Source organism: Prunus mume, linkage group LG6 (assembly GCF_029339155.1).
Source record: "Prunus mume cultivar Tortuosa linkage group LG6, ASM2933915v1, whole genome shotgun sequence".
Lineage (NCBI taxonomy): Eukaryota > Viridiplantae > Streptophyta > Magnoliopsida > Rosales > Rosaceae > Prunus > Prunus mume.
Window position 1 is genome coordinate 5,604,398 of NC_142703.1, and position 14,309 is coordinate 5,618,706.

The window sequence follows — 14,309 nt, forward strand, 5'->3', positions numbered from 1 at the left end:
TACTTTGCTATCTTGCAGATTAAAATTATATGAGAAAAATAAGCCTCTCCAAAGAACAAGAAAAAACTTCAACCAATGTCTGCAACTTTTCTATTTCTTCTTCCATTTACTATATTCTCTATTTTTGCAGCCGCTCAACCACGAACTTCCAACATTAGCTTAGGTTCTCCTCTCTCTATCCCAATAACTCACAATGGTTATCGAATTCGGGCCAGTTTGCCTTCGGCTTCTACAGAGAAGGCAATGACTTGGCCATAGGGCATATGGTTTGAGAAAATCCAGCCACGAACAATCATATGGACAGCAAACCGGGATGTTAAGCTGCCACGCTCCAATGAAGTTCAATTGCTTTTGAATGAAGAAGGAATTAAGGTCATCTTACAAGATAAGCAAGGCTTATCACCACCTATTTCAAATATTACTGAGCCTGTTGCATGGGCTTCCATGCTTGATTCTGGTAACTTTGTCCTCTACAACTCAAATGCAAAGATCATTTGGCAGAGTTTTGATGCTCCAACGGATACCATCTTATCTGGTCAGCGTCTGTTGGCTGGGAGGAATCTTGTCTCTAGCATCTCTGCCACGAATCACGCCACAGGAAGGTTTCAACTTTCCATGCAGCGTGATGGGAACCTGCTGCAGTACCCAGTGAATCCAATTTCAACAACACGTCAGTATGCTTACTGGAATGCTGAGACATATACAGCTGGAGACAATGTGTCTCTGAACCTTGATCACAATGGACAGCTATATCTTCTCAATTCCACTGGTTTCTATATAAAGAATATTACTAATCAGACGCAGCTGTCTGAAAACCGTGTATACCGTCTAACGATTGACTTTGATGGAATACTTCGGTTGTATTCCCATAGTTTGGCTCCGAATGATTCATGGTCAATTGAGTATTCATCACCTTCTGATAAGTGTGATCCTCTGGGCCTCTGTGGCTTAAATGCATATTGTGTTCCCATAGAGGAGGATCCCCCTTGTTTATGTCTTCCCGGTTTTGTTTTCATTGATCAAGGCCAAAAGGATTTAGGTTGCAGGAGGAACTTCAGTATGGTTGATTGCGCGAACAAGAATGAAACTAGATATTCCATTACTGATCTTGATGGCCTTGAATGGGAAGACAACCCATATTCTGTTCTCACATTGAATGAGACTGCTTGTAAAGAGGATTGCTTGAGAGATTGTGACTGTGAAGGTGCAGTATATAAGGACAATAAGTGCAGAAAACAGAGGTTTCCGCTAAGATATGGAAGAACTGATGAAACTGCTTCAACCCTAGTCAAAATTGGCATTGAGAGTTCAGGGACAAAAACTGTGAGCAAGGGAAGAAACAAACAACTTCAAACAGACATCTTTATTAGCGGTGTTGCAATGTTAACTTTTGCACTTATTATTCTAGCAATTACTGGTGTTGTTATTTACAGATATCGTGTTTGGGGGTACAAAAAGGTTCATTCTGCAAATGGCGGGTTCGTTGAAGATGTCACTCTTCGATCGTATACATATGTTGAGCTCGAAAAGGCAACCAAAGGTTTCACTGATGAAGTGGGCAAAGGAGCTTTTGGGACAGTTTATAAAGGGGTCATGTCAAATGGCGGGAGAGTAGTGGCGATCAAGAAACTAGAGAAAGTGGTGGGTGAAGGAGAGCGAGAATTTCAAAATGAGGTGAATGCAATTGGGAGGACCCATCACAAAAATCTGGTTAAATTGCTTGGCTACTGTCATGATGAATCGAACAGGATTTTAGTTTATGAGTACATGACCAATGGCTCACTTGCAGATTTCCTTTTCAGATCTGATGGAAGGCCAGCTTGGGAGGAAAGAATTGGTATAGTTCTCAATGTAGCTCAAGGCATACTTTATCTACATGAAGAGTGTGAGACACAGATCATCCACTGTGACATCAAACCTGAAAATATACTAATGAGTGAGCGAAAATGCGCAAAACTTTCAGATTTTGGATTGGCCAAGCTGCTCAAATCTGAGCAAACCGGGACACATACTACTGGGTTCAGAGGAACCAGGGGGTATGTTGCACCGGAGTGGCTAAGGAACATGCCGATAACAGTGAAAGCAGATGTATATAGCTTTGGGGTTGTGTTGTTGGAGATCATATGTTGTAGAAGAAGTGTGTATATGGACATTCCTGAGGATGAAGTAGTTCTTGAGAACTGGGTGTACCATTGTTTGGAGGCCGACGAATTGCATAAGCTAGTGCAGGATGAAGAAGTGGACAAGACTAAACTTGGGAGGATGATCAAGATAGGACTTTGGTGCATCCAATATGAGCCATCATTGCGCCCATCGATGAAGAAGGTGGTACTGATGCTGGAAGGGACAGTAGAAATACCAGCTCCTCCAAATCCTGACTCGCAGTCACAGCACCCAGAGTTTTTGACGCCAACTGAGTGGTTAACTGATTAGTAAACTGGCTTTGAGTAGCACTTGTCTTCGCGTACTATTCTACAGGCTGATAAGTAAATTGCAGACTATATCCTATTCATTAGCAAAATTTATTCTTATTTTTAAATTGCAGACTCAGTTTAGATGCAGGATTATGTAAAAAATAAAGACTTTTTTGGTTCGATTTCATTTGTGATTTTTGTCAAAAATAAATTGAACCAAACCGTTATATTATAATTGATTTGATCTCGATTTTGAAGTGAAACCGGCTCAATTCGAACTGTGCCGCCCGTACTTGCAGGATACATATCAAAGTGTGTAAAAAATCCATGCTAAATTAATGAAGGGAGTTTCACTAAAACACCCAAAATGAGAGTTGAAATTATAAAAAAACTCAAGCACTATTTAAATATATAAACACACCCAAAACCCATCATTACACACACTCAAAACTCATTTATAAACACACCCAAAAAGTTGACTTTGGGGTTGATTTTGGGTGTGTTTCTATGTTTAAATAGTGCTTGGATTTTTTTATAAATACATGTCTAGGATTGAGTTTATTTATAAATTTGTAATTAATGAAATCACCCCAAAAAAACAAAAAAATAAAATAAAATAAAATTCCAGCGAGAAAAGAAATTCGAAATTTCAAATAGCGCATGGACCAAAAACCGAAAGGCTATTCCGGAACCATAAAAAAGAAAAAGGTCGTCTCGAGAAGGAAAGGCTCCACTCCTCAGTTTATGTTTATGTGGCCAACCAGAGCGTTCCAAGTGTACTCGAGAGCATGTGGCGCAGTTCTATTCGATTTTCAGGGAAAACATATGAGCCCTCCCACGGCGAATCAACATGAACCGATACACAGCCGAACTGAGTCGGTGAGTTTCGACGTCAAAAACACTCGAACAAGCAGGAGGTTTCTGCCCGAAAAGAAACTGGAAATAAATACAGAAAAATTTAAATCCAGCAAAGCTGTTGCGGGAAAAAGCTTACGCTCTGGGGTTTTCGTAATCTCCAACAACAAGGTTCTATCAAATTAGGGTTCTTTTATTTATATTTTTAAATTTAGTTCTTTTTTTACGATTTTGTTTTTCTGAAATTCCTCACCATTCCGTCTATTAATTACAAATTTGCAGGTAAATTAAAATGAGGGGCGGCCCCTGGAACCGGCAGCGGCAATTGGGTCCCTCCGGTGGCGTGCATAAACGACCTCGTTCTGACTATGGTACGCCCTCTTCTTTTTTCAGAACATTGGTAACGTCGAATGGAGTTTCTTTAATTAGTTGTTCCATTTAGTTTGAATTGTGTGATTATAAACTGTGATTTTGTTTGTGCTTTCGTGCATTGGTTTGAATTATTGATCTTCTTCATCAAATCGTTTAAATTTGATTTCTTGTATTATAAATGTGGGCAATTTTCTTGGTTGATCAGTGGGTTTCTTTGTGTGTTGGAATGATAAAATTCATCTTAGATTTTTTGTTACAGAGTCGACAATCGCATACTCTTAATGGGCTGCAAGTAAACTATCGTTGCGGTTTCTGTGTGTGTGGAGGTTTTAGTTTGACATTTCTATATAAAATCAAGGAACGAGTAATGAACATGCAAAGATTGGCAGTAAGATAGTGTAATAACTAAACTAAGCCTTCACCGTCATAGAGAATATCAGGGAAGCTAAATGGAGTTGTTTACTGAAGTGGACGAGTCATTATCCACTATTGCTCATCAAACAAAGACGATTTAATTATTTACCTTTCCCTTCTCCCTGGTAATTTTTGGATCAGGATAGACGTCCTCCTTCAAATAACATGAAAGCTAGCTTAGGTTCTGAATTTGGATTGTAACTATGTTTAAGTCAATGAAATGGTTTTTGGGCCTTTGCTCCCTTCGTACATAAAAGACAAATTGTTAGAGTCCGGGAATTATTGTTTTGTGAGTACAATAGAAACTTAGGTGGCATCATGACTTATGTGATCTTTTCATCCAAAGTACAATCTTCACTTTATCCTAAGAAATTTTTCTAGTGAAGTCGATTTTTTTGGCATTCAAGGGTTGAAAAAGTTCCATGTGTGCTTGCTCCCGGGCCCCGGCCTTTTATCTTACAAAAATAATGATCGACAGTATGCTTGCATATAATAATGTATCATTTGTGGAATTTTTTGCTACCAGAGGACTGCTGTTATTTTCTGTTGAGCTAGTTTTTTTCTTTAAAACAAGACCATAATTATTCTTGAATCCATTATTCTTGAGCGCTGTCATTTATTGGATGTGGTATTAGAGCAACTTTTGAATGATTTGCCATTTAGGAGGCAGTTTTAAAAGTCACTGTTAAATTATGTTCAAGGTGAAGAAAACTGGTAGGTTATGTTGATAGTTTGTGTAACTTCATCTGTTGAGACCTATTTGATAATGAAAAGTAATACGATATCAGTTAAACTTTCTAATAACATTACAAGGTACTTATGAATGGATCCTCCCCCACCCTAACCAAACTCCAATTATTTGAAATGGCATCAAGTAGGATCATGCTGTTCTTTTAAGTGCGGTCAGTCTTCCATCCCAATGCTATTCTTCAATAATGATGGCAATGAGATGGTCTATACATATTTTATGATGCAACTATTGTGATATAAATGTAATAGACTAATATAAATTGATGCATATCTTATGAAATAAGTTTAGTTAGATACCAAATTCATTTTCTTATTTAGTTATTTCTTTTGTTGAATTATTTTTATTTTTTAGTCACTCATACAAAAGCATAGCCTTGTATATTTGTAACTAGATATTTCAATTGGTATTTTCTGTTTGTAGTTCTCAACCTTAAAAGAAGTTGTACTAGTATAATCACCACATAGTTGTTGGTACTTATATATGTAGTTCCCCACTTTGGGACTAAATCTGCAAACTAAATATAGTAGGTTTTAACTGTTAGAAGGGGTATCTTCCTGCATCTGTCTAATGTTTCTCGATATAGTTCTTGATTTAAAATCTCTTCCAATCTGCTGTTTTTCCTTGTTTAATAGTTTTGAAGTTTAGCACTGAAATTATGGACTAACCTTTTGCAGACCTTGCAGCTCCTGGCCTGTATTCAGGTCATGAGATGCATAGTTATTTGGCACGAGATGATGATTTTGGTGATCCTAGGGCCTTAAAGAATACAAAATCAATTGGATCAGAATATGACAACTATCTTCAGAATGTGGTGACTTTTTTGAGCATTTGAAACAGTGCCTTTATGTCACATATCTCTGTTTTTGTACTAAACATATATACTACTTCCTTTTGAAGCAAATGTCTTCACATACTTCTGGAGAAGCTAGTAGTTTTGGTGGAACTGGATTGGGAAGGGCTGTTGGTGGTGGAATGGTTGGCCTCCCAATGACTGATCATTCTGTGATGGGTCATCCTGGACCTATTGCTTCTGATCTAATAACAAATGGTCGAAATATGAGTTTTGCTAATCAGCTTCCAGTCGATGCAATGGCTAGGCCTGGACGTGAAACAGCTCATTTACCTCCAGACGCTTCCAACACTTTATATGTTGAAGGACTTCCTCCTGACAGCACAAAGAGAGAAGTAGCTCGTATCCTTGATGACTTTCTCATTCTGCCCAATAATTAACTTGATCTTTCCCTTGTCCATCCTATTGTTTAACTCAATAGTTTTCACATCATTCATCCTTCACATTGCTTTAAGATATATTTCGTCCTTTTGTGGGCTATAAAGAAGTGAGGCTTGTGAGCAAAGAGTCCAAACATGTATGTGGGTGGTGGATAACTAAACACGTATTTTTTCTTGGTCATTTTGTTTTTCTTGTTTACTCTGATTTGGGATTCTCATTGTATTACTTGGTTTTACCTTTTTGGAAGTATGAAATTAGTCTTCACACATATATTCTGGTTTATCCATAATGCAGCGTGGTGGGGATCCTCTTATCCTTTGTTTTGTGGACTTTGAAAGTCCAGCATATGCAGCAACTGCTCTGAGTGCCTTGCAAGGTGATTGCTTTTGCTCGTCTTCAACCTTGCGGTTATGACTGTCAAAGAAACTTAATCCTTCTCTCTGTTTTCCCTTATAACTTCTTAAATACTATTTGCTATTAGTAACTTATTCAACCATGTACATGGTGATTTATTCTAATATTCTTCCAGGCATAATAGGTGTACAGAGTAGTGGTTAGGCAATTTAAGATTGCAATCATAAGTTGTGATAGCTAGCCCTAAGTTCAGAACCTGTAGAACTAGCTGCACTGGTCTTTTTATTTTCCCATGCTAGTGGTTTTGAAATGCTGGTAGATGCTGATGTTATGGTTGGATTCACAGGTTATGAAATGGATGAACACAGTCCTGATTCTAATTACTTGCGGCTGCAGTTTTCCCGGTTCCCGGGTCCAAGATCTGGACCTGGATCCCGTAGTAAGAGGTGAATAGGCATTAGGTAATGAGAGACATCTATGTTGAAGTAATGCAGATTGCATTAGCTTTTATACATTGCCTATGTGCATGCTTCTTTCTGGAGTGGTAACCACATTGTACCCCAAATATACAATGTCAAATTGCTCAGGCTTGGGCACTAATTGTAAGTACTTGAAATGCATAGTATCTAAGTAGTGAAGTCAAGAAAAGTTTCATAGTTATGTAATTAAACAAAGATTTCTGATTTTGCATTTCCATTTCTACCCAATTTCTTAAAGAAGTGTTGTATTCTTATTGTAGATAAGGGATTCTGAATGTCTTCTTTCTTTTGACACATTATGGCAATTGAATTCTAAAGTTTGACTGGTCTGGATGAATGCATTCGACGTTTTGAACTTCATGCTAATAGCATGGATAGACAGATGCACATCCGATCCGAATGACAATTGTGGTTTTGCATTTTCGGAAAAAGGACTGTCTTGTAGTGGAGATGCATATGAAAAAGAATGGACCACCACATTGAAGTGGGGAAGACTCTGGAAAATTGAACACGAAATACTTGAGCTATGTAAGTGCAACATGGAGCACTGCCTTCCATAAAGGGTATTGATAGTCGTTTGAATTTTGCAAGCCTAATGGGCCAAGAGTTGGATTTTTAAAATATGGAGTGCTTGCAGATTTTCTGATCCTTGTCCAATTGGATTTTTACAATTGGATTTAAGATCTTGGGATCTGACTCTCCCTTGAGTTGAGTACCACCACTTTGAATTTTTTTTTTTCCATGTTTTTTTTCATAGGGATTTGCAGCAATCCTACACTTGCATGAAACGGGGATAACATTGTTTTGTTATCCCCTGTCAATAATATTAGAGTTTTACTAAAACACCCAAGAAATTATAAAACACTATTTAAACATATAAACACACCCAAAACTCATCATTACACACACTTTTATAAACACACCCAAAAGTTGACTTTGGGGTTGATTTTGGGTATGTTTAAATAAATAAATAATGTTATTTATAAATTTGTAATAATATTATCCTCTTATAGATATCATAATGTTATATTTTTCTTTATATGTTTTCTCTGACCTTAACGAAGAAACCACGTCTATGAACTTGGACTCTATTCTGTCAAGTGTTGCGGAGACCATAAAGTTTTGTCTTCTATTGTAACTTGCGTTGTCTAGAGAAGAGCTCACAGAGCATCATGGTCAGTTTGAAAGAGATTGTGTGTCTTTTTATCCTCAGTGAAATCAATTGCTGAGAAAAGACAATGCATGGCCATGTTTTGTGTGTTAGAAATTTGATCCACTCTTCCCATTTTGGAGTAAATACTTGTGGTGCCAACAACAGTATGTAGACAGTAAGTTATTCCTTTTGCTATACATCCTCTCAATGCTAAGCCACTAGCCCAGTGTCCTGCTCGCTAGTCTGTAATTTCTGTACACCTCACATGGGCTTCAAGCTGTGTCTCAATTATTACCAAGAAAGATCTTAGCCTCTTCAATGAAGGTTGTGATTTGTGACCCATAATCCCATGTTGCTAGACCCTTCCATCTTCCTTGGCATGAAAAAAGCTAAAAAAAGAAGCAAGGGGCTTGTAGTAGTTAAGAGCAGTTACCCTTGCATCTAAGATCCTGTGTTCGACTGCCCCCTCTTCAATATCGCTTGTATAAACCAAAAGAAAAGGAAATGGAATATGAATTGGTTTTCAACTACCATGAATTTGGCACAACATTTTGGGCATTAGTAAATAGATCCTCTTTCTTCTTAACACTGATTTAAAACCCTAGATGATGATGTAGAGCCTGTAGGGAAACGGGGCTAGGTTTGGTAGGAGAGCAAGTCTCATTGGTGTCATTACTTGCATTCCATGTGGCCTGGTGGGTTTCATTTGGTGCCATTAGTCCTTTTCCCATTATAACTTCCTTTTTGAAATTGGAGAGAAGGGGTGGGGGAAAAGTTGGTTTAGGGCAATGAAGTTATTGAGTTCATGAAGCAGGAAAACGTCTAAGCAATAGGGTTGGTTCCATTTTGTTCGAATATGACTGTTAGCTAAATAAAGAGTTGTGATGAAAAATAAAGAAAAAGGGGAAACCAGAAAGAGATGTTGTAACTTCGTAGGGCTGCCCCCACAGCATTAAGTGGTTGCATGGAATAGGTTCAGAATTTGAAGTTGGATTAGATAGACGCATGGGCTGGGTTTGGTATATTTCCAAGTCGTCTTTTGGTGTTTCTTCCTCTATAGGGCCCAGGTCTATTGTTCTTATTTGATAGGCATTTAATGCAGCGTTAATCATGGTTGAGAGACAAAGGAAAGTGCGGTGATGTGAGAAATTTTTGTTTCTAAACGATACCACACCGTGACGTAATATTACTAATTAATAAAATATAAGTAGACGATGAGTTTATATTTTAGTATTGTAATATGTGACAGTGTAACGTGCAGACCAAAAAAATACTTGTGACTATTGATAAAATATAGTAGTTCTTCTATTTTGAGGGAAGGAATCTCACCACGATCGAGTCCTCCTTCCCCGAGTATAAATAAATAAAATAAAGTTTTACAAAAATAAAAAAGTATGGTTACCTACCAAGTGTAAAAAACAAAACCAAAAGAAGCTTATATCACTCGGGTCCAATTGGGTTTGTCAGTAAATTTGATGTCCATGATTCCAAATATTTGGTATTACTACATTTGACACTACATTAACTTGACGGTGCAGCCAAAACACAATAATTACTTTATTAGGGGGTACCCCAAAGTTTGGGAGAGGAGAGCACAGGAAAACACACATTTACTGGATTTGATTAATTGATTCTATTTCATTCAAATAACAAATTTACTAGGGATATATGTAAGCTTTCTGTACTACGATGAAAATAGTTGTGTCGAACTCATCGTAAATATATGCATTGTTCTCGTCATCTATGTAAGCTGAATCTGATACATTCTTTAACTAAGTGGAGTCAACTACCACTAAATCAAAGGTTAGTTAGTATACAATTGTACTGGTTTCATTTTTGGACTTTCTACAACCGACATTATTATTTTTTACTTGGTTTGTGGCAGTGAAAACATTCAACATTCAACATAGCCAATTAAGATTAACTATCGTTTTCAGTTTCCTTAAAAATAAAATATTATTGTTTTAAAAACCATTTCCTCTTTCATGAAATTAGCATGAAGTTCAGTCCTCTACCCCTATGATTTCCACATCTGCCACAATCATGGCCATGGGTGAAATTATGACCTGCCAAAGATGTATAATAGGAAAAATATTTACATGAATCAAGAATAACACTATTTCGCTATTTTCGGCCAATCACGTTATGCTATGCGTGATAATTTTTTCACATAACAGTCTATAATTGGCCGGACTATCCTTCTCTCATACAAATTTTTAGGTAAAATCGGGTTTAGGAGATTGATTTAGGTAGATACATATTTGTTATGGAGAAGCCTACGCATGCAAACACTACCTGAATCATCAAACATAATTAGTGTCTGCATGAACAACACTTAATTATAACCATGTACGAACCAAAAACATGCGTGAATTATTACATGAGGACACAACAAAAAACAAAATCTTAAATTACTTTTTCCATTATTTCCAATTTCCAAAGGGTTTGTTTTTCCCTGGTTTTAGAATGACAACTTGATAAGGCCATTGCTTGCTTTTGAGGCTGCTGTACAGAACAGAAAATGTGAGATGTTCTTCACCATGGAAGCAAGGATTGAAGCCTTCATGTACTGTGTGGGTCCCAATCCTTCAATCAGAAAACAAAAATACTTTTTTAAAATACTCCTTTAATTATGTACAACTTTGGATACTTTATCCATGCATGCACTCACTGACAGATCATGTTTGTGTTTGTGTTTTGGGAGGGTAAAATAGAGAAATTCCACAAGATCCACGTGGCACTGTATGTATGTCAACTCAATTGCATCAATTCATCAAGCTTTCAATCTTCTTTCTTTCAATCTTCAGACTATAAAAAATTCAAGCTTTCAATCTTTTCACGGAATATTGAGCAGCATATGCCTAACATCTTAGAAATATGCCCGACATTTAGCATTTTTAAATCACCAAAACAAAAATAAACGCCTAACATGTTTACATGGTTAAGAAAAAAATATGAATTTTTTGTTAGGTTGTAGTGAGACGCGAATGTTAATAATTCACATATTATAATATAAAGATTGATATTAATACACGTACATAATGAAAATTGATAAGTATTACGTAGCTATGTTTTGATCGCATTGAAAAATTACTCATATTAATATGCGCTCGTTAAGAAAATTGATAAATATTACATAGCTATGTTACGAATCACACCGAAAAATTACTCGAAAAAGAGAGATGCTTTAGCTTTAAGTAGCAAAACAGAGTACACATCCATCACGTTTGAAAAGTTGGACAACTGTCCAGGACCCATAAATCCTTCACAAAACATCCACAGGCAGACCAGACAGGTATTCATATGGACCGGAGTGCTGAAATTCATACACAATATATATATATATACCTAATATAAATTATATCATCTGATTTTTTTGGGTACAAACAATCCAAGACACTTGGCTCTCTTGACTTGGATGCATCATGCAGTCCACGAAAGCAAAATATTATAATTTCTCCCAGCCTATGAAAATCTCATTTTCACGCTTTCATTTTCGTGTCGGTGCCTTGGAGATAATATATTTATTTCTTGTACGAAAATGAAATAAAATAAAACGACTTGCTGATATTGCGTTGGGAGGAGACTTTTTAGTCTAATCATCATCATTATCAAAACCCTAAAACTAATTAATTTTATGAACCCGATTGTTTAGGCTTATTATGTATGATCACATATGTATGTACCATATGATCTACAACAAAATGCTTCTTTAATCAGCTAATTATAGTTTATATGGATGGGTATACATATTATGATGACAGGTTCAATATAAATATTGTTACGTAAAGGGACGTTCTCTTGACAGAATGTAATTTTGGATCATTGCTTATACATTGTATTGTATACAAAAAGTGGTCAAAGTTGAGTATAAAGAAATTTATTTTCTCGAATGATATTCACACATCAGTGGCAAGAGTTCGAGTGTGAACTTCCTTCTTCCAATTTCGGGTATCTTTCATACGAAGAAAATTCTATGTAAGAACTCTCCAAATAAGTCTATTTGAACTGGATACGTATCAATCGAATCGATGGTCCATACATAACAAATTGGCGTAGTGTATTCATATAATTATTACATGTTGGGTCTCAATAACTCATAGCGAATAAATGTGTTTATGGAGATCCCTTTAAAGGGGAAGACTTTTTAGAAAGAACTAATATATGCATAAGACTAAGAGGAAAAATACAAACTTTAAACTTCGAGGAGAGGGACTGAGCAGGGAGAAGACCCGCAAAAGAAAAGGAAGTATCGTATGCTTGTTCGAGGATCATCCACATCTTGTCATTGTTGGACTCAAAGAACCAATTAGGATAAATTTGACAAATGCATTTTCTATAGCAACTTGGCAAACAAAGCAACACTAGAAAATAACAAGAAAAACAAAAAGCAAGAAAGTATGGCAAAAAGGAAGAACCAAAGCCATATAATACTAGGACCAATTCTCAAGGATTTTAAACGGTGCACATGTATATGTTCAGAAAATATTGTTTTAGCCAAAATGTGCTGTAAAATTGACCAATTTCCCCCATATTCACACACTGATTTTTAAAGCATATATATCTTTTCTTTTTTAGTATGCGATGGTTTAAATTAGAGAAGAGAGATTTCTCACACACACAGCTATGATGTCATAAGAATTCGAACCTAAGACCTCTGATCTGCAAGATTTTTTAGAATAAAAAAGTAAAATCAAAATCAAAATTCTCCACTTCCTTGGTACTCAGCTCTCCACCTCTCTCATTTCAGACAAGCTTCTAGATTTAGATTTGTCTCAAATCACATGCCATCTAACCTGCCCCAGCCCAATTTTTTATTTTTGTGAAAATTCAAGTGCTTCTACTTTTGCTTTTTTAATTTTTTTTAAATCTCACTTACCCCATCAATGTGCATAATTGGTTTTTTATATGTATATTTACACACAAGCTAATTTGTCAAGATGAGGAAGACTTATTTAGTAGCTAGTGATGCAAGAAATTCAATAGGAGCCAAACTAGATTAGCATTTAAAATGTGTTTGACCACATTTGCACATTAAGGTAAAAATTATACAAACTCCAGCTAGCTACCATGAAAGCTACAACATGAATATGAAAGGTGACTGTCAATTTCTGTATTGAAAAAAAAAAAAAAAAGTACTGGCTGAGAAACCTTCCCTCATATTCTTCTTCAATTCTTGGCTGTCTTTTTTTATATACCATTTATATACAAATTACTGCATGGTTTCAATTTCTCTGTGTAGTATACAAATTAGCACTAATGATATAGATAAACTTTACACAATTTAATTTCTATAAACAAATCCCAAACAAATCCCAAAAAATAACAGCTGACCCTATTAAATTTAATTTTGATTATTAAATTACTTTGATACCCTATTGAATGTTTTGAGTTTTTTTATTTATGAGGTTTTGGGGTGCATTGTTTTAAGAAATCGATGTCAGTTTTGGAATTTAGAAAAGTTAAAAGCTTCTTTGCTATGTTGTAAATGAACTTTGAGTGCGTTTTTAAAATCTATTTCATATATAATTTTTTTTATAATTTAGACTCATATATTGAGTATAATAGTCATTCTCCCTATTTTTTTAACACAGAGATCGGAGAAACCAGTCAAAAGCCAATAATGACTCTTCTTCCATCGTTCTCTATGGCTAAAAGAGATTACGTAGCTAGGGTTCAGTCTTCACCTACCACTCCTATTAGCATGCACCTAAAGAAGGATGTGGATAACTAACATTTTGACTAAAATCACGTGAGATGTCACGTGCCATAGGACCACCACTAACCTAGCATTGATTGTGAAGATGGATCGAGGTTGTCCTATGACTCCTTGTCCACATTAACTTTAGGGCAACAGTACCACACAATCCCCACAAAAAGAAAAAGTTTGGTGTACTATTATCTAAAACATAAAAAAGAAAATAAAGTAAAAAGAGAAAAAATGATTAATTTGTATCGTTATGATTGCATGTTTAAAAAAAATATAAAGTCACATATGAGAAATTTAACAAAATAAAATACAATATATAATAAATAATTCAATTATTAATAGCATCGATGTCTTTTGTATAAAACGTCATACTTATTAAATTATGTAAGTAGTTGAATTGAGACAGTATCGACGTTAGTAGCAGTGGGCCACAAATCGGTGCCTCTGAAATCTTAATTTGTTTTACATCATAATTGAAATGAATGATTGTGGATTTGTATGGGGACGTGAAAGTGTCAAAAGGGTGCAGATCTAGAGTTGATGGAAGCCATCCTTCTCTGCTGGTACTGTTCGGAA

The 14,309-nt window shown here is 35.9% G+C and overlaps 2 protein-coding genes across 7 annotated transcripts; both read left to right on the plus strand.

The window, feature by feature from the left end:
- Positions 1-263: 263 nt before the first annotated feature.
- On the plus strand, positions 264-2,663 carry LOC103341923 (G-type lectin S-receptor-like serine/threonine-protein kinase LECRK3). Its single transcript, XM_016796607.2, has one exon. The coding sequence runs from the start codon at positions 445-447 to the stop codon at positions 2,431-2,433; it is 1,989 nt and encodes a 662-aa protein (XP_016652093.2). The 5' UTR covers positions 264-444; the 3' UTR covers positions 2,434-2,663.
- Positions 2,664-3,127: 464 nt separating this feature from the next.
- On the plus strand, positions 3,128-7,134 carry LOC103341849 (RNA-binding protein 2). 6 transcript variants are annotated; one of them, XM_089055340.1, is made up of 7 exons: positions 3,128-3,440; positions 3,552-3,640; positions 5,490-5,614; positions 5,704-5,998; positions 6,112-6,200; positions 6,332-6,413; positions 6,738-7,134. In XM_089055340.1, the coding sequence occupies exons 2-7, from the start codon at positions 3,562-3,564 to the stop codon at positions 6,839-6,841; spliced, it is 774 nt and encodes a 257-aa protein (XP_088911466.1). In that variant the 5' UTR covers positions 3,128-3,440; positions 3,552-3,561; the 3' UTR covers positions 6,842-7,134. The 6 variants fall into 6 exon arrangements, with proteins under 6 accessions (XP_088911466.1, XP_088911464.1, XP_088911465.1 ...); XM_089055338.1 differs by having other exon boundaries at positions 3,135-3,440; positions 5,481-5,614; XM_089055339.1 differs by having other exon boundaries at positions 3,136-3,440; positions 5,490-5,617.
- Positions 7,135-14,309: the final 7,175 nt, after the last annotated feature.